The sequence below is a fragment of the Nicotiana sylvestris genome, chromosome 12 (assembly GCF_000393655.2).
Source record: "Nicotiana sylvestris chromosome 12, ASM39365v2, whole genome shotgun sequence".
NCBI lineage: Eukaryota > Viridiplantae > Streptophyta > Magnoliopsida > Solanales > Solanaceae > Nicotiana > Nicotiana sylvestris.
This window is the reverse complement of record NC_091068.1, coordinates 165,588,874-165,596,445: the sequence shown is the minus strand read 5'-3', so window position 1 is coordinate 165,596,445 and position 7,572 is coordinate 165,588,874. Positions and strand designations below refer to the sequence as shown.

The following is a 7,572-nucleotide window of genomic DNA, read 5'->3' as shown; positions in this document are numbered from 1 at the left end:
CCTGCTTATGACTCATAACACCTATGAACCTAGAGCTCTGATACCAACTTGTCACGACCCAAAATCCCTCCGAAGGAGTCGTGATGGCACCTAGTGTCTAAACTAGGTAAGCCTAGCATTTACATAAATAACATTGATATTCTCTAACTTCATATTAGATAACTCTGAACAAATTAAAATTCCCAAAACCGGTAGTACAAGTCATAAGCCTTTTTAGGAGTAGTTATACTAAATAAATACGTCACTGTTCCAGAACAAAAGGAACAAATGGAAATAAGTACAAATGAAGATGACTCAGAGGCCTGCGAACGCAACAATAGATTTACCTTGAGTCTCCACCGCGACGATTCATACAACTACTACAGATCAAATACCTAGATCTGTAAAAAAAATATACAGAAGTGTAATATGAGCACACCACAGTGGTGCCCAGTAAGTATCAAGACTAACCTCGGTGGGGTAGTGACGAGGGACATTCAAGATACCTACTGGTCTAATAAATTGAACATGATATAGTAATAAACTGACAATGATAAAGGCAACAAAATAATACCGATAACAGGGAGAAATCAAACTACAAACAGCAAAGACAATAAATGGGAACACAAATGGTAATGTAAGATAGCCAAGTAAATTAACACCAACATAACTGGGACACAGACAATTAAAATGTACTCAAATAAGGAAGGCGAAGTTATCTCAATCAATCACATCCATTCTGATGCATAATTCCAACCATCTCAAAACTCGATGTCTCATATTATAACCTCAATTTCCAAACCTTTAGCACACACGACATCTTGTGCCCACATATTTCTATCTCACTTTGCACAATGTCATCCTCATGCTACTCAGTACATAGGGACCATAACCAGTGTAATTAAGGTGTTCAAAAAGTCTCATTTATATAACATCAAGTAGATTACAGCTTCTAAACCAATTAGGAAATCAGTAAGAAAAGATGAAGTTATTTTTAGAAATCATTTAAATAAAAAAAAATACCCTTTTCAAATAAAATTCAACATCGAATGAATTATTACCTTTAATATAGGATTAAATAAATTAAAAGTTAGTAGAAATTCCTTTTTAAGTAAGATTCAGTATCTCTGAGTTAAGAAAATTTAATTGAGAAACTAATGGAAATAAAACATAATATTTATAGGAATTTGAATTACTGGAAGGTGTATATATACAAGGCGAGTTTAAATTTAAAAGTCAAATATAATAGCATAGTACTATTTCCTTTAGTTTAATTCAAGATATTACTAATAACTTAACATGACAGGAGGAAATGATTCAACATAGTAAATTTACTTTAAAAATTAATTCACCAGAATATAGTTTCAGGGGAAGAATTCAAGGAACAACGACAAGTCAACAACTCAATGCCAATAACCCGATCCTCACAACGCAGTCAAACCTGAAATACAAATTGTCAATTCTTAAATAAATGAACTGGGTCTTCTCAGTATTCAGCTATAACCAAATCCTAAATGAAATGTAAAACCAACGAATAACTTGTACAGTCAAAGAGGAATACATAAGCATATTGATGCGGCGTGCATCCCGATCCCACCAATCCTCCCTTATTCCTCCGTAACCATTATAATAAAAGTAAATATTATATATATCACCATATCAGTAACAACATGATCATTCACCCTTATTACTCCTTGTTGGGTGTGCAACTCGATCCCAGATGTCCACCCTTATTACTCCTCAATATATTACCCTTATTCCTCATATTGCGGCGTGCAACCGGATCTCACCTGTCCACCCTTATTGCTCCTTGTTGTGGCGTGCAACCCGATCCCACTATACAATATCAATTCTCCCTTATTCCTCCTCAACATATCAACAACCAGACACAGTTTAAAATAGACACAGTTTAAAATCAACAATAACAACAATTCAACAATCCAATCACAAAGATTTCTACCACCCAATGTATGAGTATAAGACAAAAAGAGAATCACGAAAAATCAATAAGCACAACAGTTTGTAAAAAGTCAACAAAAGTCAAATTTTCGGGCCCGCACCTCAGAACCCGACAAAATTTACAAAAACCGAATACCCATTCCGATACGAGTTCACCCATACAAAAATTATCAAATTCCGATACCATTTGGTCCTTCAAATCATCATTTTACATTTTTGAAAGATTTATAATTTCCCCAAATTTTCCTTTAGATTCTCATGAATTTGATGTTAAATCTAAGATATAATCACAAAATGTAGTTGGGAATTGATTAAAGGTACTTACCCAATTTCTTCACAAAACCGCCTCACCTCGACTCTAGAGTTCAAAAATATGAAAAATGAAGCAAAAACTCGGAATACCCAGCTTTTAGCAGGCTGCAGATGTCGCATTTGCGACACCGGGTTAGCAAATGCGAGCTCGCAAAATCGAAGAAACCTTCGCAATTGCGAGCCTGGAACATCACTGTCTTCATCGCAAATGCGAACTCCGAAGGCTTCGCAAATGCAGTATTTTCTTTGCAAATGCGACCCAGTCCCCAGCAGTCCAAGTTCGCAATTGCGATGACTACCTTGCAATTGTGGTAGTCGCAATTGCGACCAAAACCTCGCAAATGCGAGAAAACCAGAACCAACACACATAAAGATTAACAAAACAATCCGAAGCTAATCCGAAACTCATCCGAGCCCCGTAGGCTCCAAACCAAATACCCACACAAGTTTGAACACATAACACAAACTCCCTTGTGCGATCGGAACATCAAAATAACCTCTAGAACCACGAATCGGATGCCAAAACGCATGAAAATCACCATGAACTTTAAGAACTTCTAGAATTGCAACCAAGCGTGCGAACTATATCAAATCAATTCCAATCGACACCAAATGTTGCAGGCGAGTCCCAAATGACATAACGGAGCTGTTCCAACTTTCGGATTTGCATTCCGAATTCGATAACACAAAAGTCAATTATGGATCAAACCTCTCTAGTTTCCAAACTTCAACTTTTCCAACTTTCTCCGAAATGCCTCAAATTACCTTACGGGCCTCCAAATCGAAATTCGAACACACGCCTTAGCCCAAAATTACCATACGAAGCTACTGAGATCATCCAAAACTCATTCCGGAGCCGTTTACTTAAAAGTCACATTCCGGTCAAATTCCTCACCGCTTGAGCTTCTAAAACTAGATTCCTTCTTCCAATTCGACTCTGATTCATCCGGAAACAGAATCCAACCATGCACGCAAGTCGATACACATAATATGAAGATGCTCGTGACCTCAAACTTCCAAACCGGACACAATTGCTCAAAACGACCAGTCGGGTCGTTACATTCAGGGGCGGAGCTAACATTTTGTCTACGAATTCAACGAACCCAGTAACTTTGGTTCAAATTCTGTATTTGTCTTAAATTTTTTTCAATTAATTATAAATCAATAATTTAGAATTCAGTCACTTAAAAAGCTTAGAAATCCTATGACGGGGGATAACATGAAGTTATTGCAAAAGCAAATGGAAACACAAGCAGATTGTTCAAAAGGAACAAAAGCCTTTTCTACCTTTTGTGGCACGTCAGAACTACTAAGTGATAAGATAATTCAATAATTGTGTCTAATTAGGGAGAAAAAAGACGAGGGATAGTAAGGTTCTATTCTGATAAGGGACTTCATTTTATCGCATGTGACCAAAATCATTTCCTCAAGCAAGTAAACCAGTTAAGAAGTCATCCAAATCGGTATCAGCAGCCAAGTTTTTCCACACTACAAAAAAAAAAAACAATTTGTTATATATTAGCAGCAGATTACTCAAAATTGTAATTGATTTAATTTTCAGAATTTAGTAACGAATTGCCAAGCGAGATTTTACTAACTAAATAATTTAGTTGGTAAATATAGTGGAAAAATCAAGTATAGTTTATCAACAGATTAGTGACGAATTACCAACCAAGTGACCAACTATTTACTAACAGAAGGATTTGTTGCTAATTTTGCCAACCAATTTAAAGAGCGTTAGTAAATTACTAACCAATTGGTATCTGTTAGTAAACTTGCCAACGAATACTAAATCAGAGGTAAATCTTTACCAACAAATCAAGATTGTGGTTTGTAAATTATTAACAGATTAGAATTAGTTGATAATATTACATATGACGAATAATTTATTAGTAATTACTACCAACAGAGCCTAAGTCCGTTGGTAAATTACCAACTAATATTGAAATAGTTGGAAAATTTACCATCATACAGGTGAAATTGGTTGGTAAATTACAAACCAGTGTTGAACGTTTGGTAAATTTAATGATAAATACTAAATCAATTGATATTTTTTGACGGATCTTGCATGTAGTGATAAGTTTATAAATATATATCATGAGTCAGACTCCAATTTTGGATGTGCACAAATACGAATCCTTTTTTATGACCTATACATTTTTGAGCTGCACTCCATCTGTTGTTTATAAAAATAACTTGTTGATCAGAAGTTTTGAGCTGGTGTTTTTTACTTATGCGCATTTGATGATTTTGGATTAAAAAATCTTTAACAAAAAAGAAAAAGATCATAATACTTTTTTTCTTTGTGTTAATATTTTAAATCTCATCAGAACATATTGTGTAAGAGGGTAATCGTTTCCATTCAAAAAATAAAAGATATATATTATTTTCCAACCTTTAAAGATTAAAGGGATAAAGTAGATTTAGCATTACTAGACGATGCCAAATTATAACTTTCAAAAAACTTTGTTTCAAAACCAATGGAAGGAAGTCTATATATTTTCTTCAACCAACTCATCGGTCAAGGTTTTTGCCCTCAAAATAAATATTCCTACTCAACAAAGGGACCTTTCTATTTTTCGTGACACTTAATAATGAAGGGAATAAAACAAAAAATCAACTCCATGCTTGGTTTGATTGGAGAAGAGGAGAAAATAACAATAATATTAATTAGGAAGTAAATATAAATATGTTTGTATATCTTTCTCTCCATGTGTGTGTTATGTGTATGTGTATGACCTTCTAAACAATTATCATAACGTTCTTTACTATTTCTCTTTCTTGCAAATTAATTTGTTTTATTAAAAATGCTTTTACCAAAGTTTCAAATTGTCCTCTGATGTGAGGTAATATTAACTTGTTTATTTAATTTAAAAAGCATACTCTCCTAATTTTCTTTCTAAATTTTGTTTATCGACTTTATATAATTATTTTTTTACAATAGACTAGATTTGCTTCACACTATTTACCATTTTCAATTTCTAGTCAAACTATATAAGACTTATTTCAATAAAAGAATTTTTGAACAACAAAAGGTGATAAAACTTCTTTCATTGTATTTTTTTCATAATGGTCAAATAAAATCCTCGCCCAAACTTAAAACCCTTCATGTTTTGAGACTTATGCCTCACCCCACGTTAAGTAAAACATCTCAGTTCACACTTCGCTCTTTAAAATACTGTTTACTAATTAATTACTACTACTGTAAGTAGCATGAAAGATGTTGGCTTTGACAAAGAGGAAAAAAAAGTTACTTGAAAAGAGAGATTTAGATATATATGTCTATTGATATTTTATGCGTGTAGCCGGAAGCTAGACGATTAAGAAAGAAAAACTTGATAGTGCAAATCAATTCGTTGCCATTAATTAATAACTTGATGAAAAGGATATATGATATGCGTAATTAAATTTTTAACTTGTAAAGGATAACCATAGATAAAGATCCAACATACAATAAAAGCAGAGGTATACCATTTTCTCCATTGCTCTATTATGAACATATTTATTCGCTTATAAACAGAATAATATTAGTTATACTACATTATCCTAAGTTATACCCCAACTAGGGTAAAAACTTACCCCAAAAATGTCCATTATTCTTAATATTTCCCTACCATTTCTTCGTCACTAGACCAACTAGTGTTGCTATATATTGATGTTCAACTTCCTTTGATCCTTCATTCCAAGTTTCAATATTTTCTCCTTCCTATTGATCAATTGAGTTTCTGTTGTCGAAAAAAATCAAAGAGTGACGAAATTACTGCTTTCATTAAAATTCTCTTGCACGGTTTTAGTGCATTTGATTATTGTTGCTATTTTGCATCAATGGCGTACTTCACCACTACTATGGTCATGATTTTGTTAGCCTGCATTTTATGCCGAGGAGGATGCCAACAAATAACACAGCCACCTAATGCAATAGTAGCATTAGATGGATCAGGCAATTATACGACAATAATGGCTGCAGTTTCGGCAGCTCCAAACAGCAGCATTACAAAATACTACATCCTAATAAAACAAGGAACCTACAACGAATATGTCCAAATCGAAGAATGGAAAACAAACATAGTTCTCATCGGAGAAGGAATGGACAAAACCATAATATCAGGGAATAAAAGCTATGGAGGTGGCATCCGGACGTATGACAGTGCTACAGTAGGTAATTATACTGATTGTTCTTAATTTACTCCGATTAATCATATCACGTAGTATTACGTTTGCATGCAACAGTATTTGCATCATTGATCTGATGACAGTTTAATTTGGTTTCTCTTTGAAGGAGTGAATGGGCAAGGATTCATGGCGCAAGACATCACTTTTCGAAACATTGCTGGAGCTCAGATGCAACAGGCAGTAGCTTTAAGAGCAACTGCTGATTCATGCACCTTCTATAGGTGTAAATTCGACGGTTTTCAGGACACCTTATACGCACACTCTGGCAAGCAGTTCTACAGGGAGTGTACAATTTTGGGCACTGTTGACTTTATCTGTGGCGATGCAGTTGCGGTGTTCCAAAATTGTTTAGTTGAAGCACGTATGCCACTTCCTGGCCAATATATTACCATCACAGCACAACAGAAAAATGGCGAGAAAGAAGCATCAGGATTCGTGTTGCAAAATTGCACGTTACAATTAGCAACTCCCGATGCGGATAATGTGACTATGTATTTAGGGCGGCCATGGGGTAACTTTTCAACTACTGTGATCATGCAGAGTTCCATAGACCTATTGATAAATCCAAAAGGCTGGATAGAGTTTCAAGGAGAGACCCTAGTTCGCCCATTCTATATGGAATTCAAAAATAGAGGACCTGGTGCAAACACAACGGGACGTGTAACATGGGCGCGTATCACTAATGATCCTAATGTCACATCAAGTTTCACAGTCAGGAATTTTATTCAGGGTGATAAATGGATACCCTCCACAGTCCCACATTACTTAGATCTGCTATGAATACAAATGATATTGCAATCCACGATTTCTGCTAGTTATATATAGCAGTATAGTATTTGTTAGTAGTATTAATATGGCTTGCAATTTTTTCTTTCAGCAAAATATGTAGTAAAATGTTAAAGACTCATGTTTTTCATATCGTTCTGACCACATAAAATGACACTGATTGTAGAATTTGTGTCTCCCTATTTTCCTTGCGATTTTTCCTTTCTTTTTCTTGCTAATTGGAACTTCTTAAAGACATTTGTTATTTTCCTTTGCGATTTGAATAGTGTCTTTGTATTACATGAGCCGAGAATATATAGCAGACACCATATAATAGGGTCCTTGCGAACTGGCCGTTCAGTGAAAGACTCTTTCACAAGTGAT

The 7,572-nt window shown here is 34.7% G+C and overlaps 1 protein-coding gene across 1 annotated transcript; it reads left to right on the top strand.

Annotated features, from left to right (window-relative positions):
* Nucleotides 1-5,957: 5,957 nt before the first annotated feature.
* LOC104249623 (pectinesterase-like) lies at nt 5,958-7,203 on the top strand. The gene is made up of 2 exons (XM_009806092.2): nt 5,958-6,409; nt 6,530-7,203. Exons 1-2 carry the CDS (start codon nt 6,076-6,078, stop codon nt 7,201-7,203), a joined length of 1,008 nt encoding a protein of 335 aa, XP_009804394.1. The 5' UTR covers nt 5,958-6,075.
* The last annotated feature ends 369 nt before the right edge of the window (nt 7,204-7,572 follow it).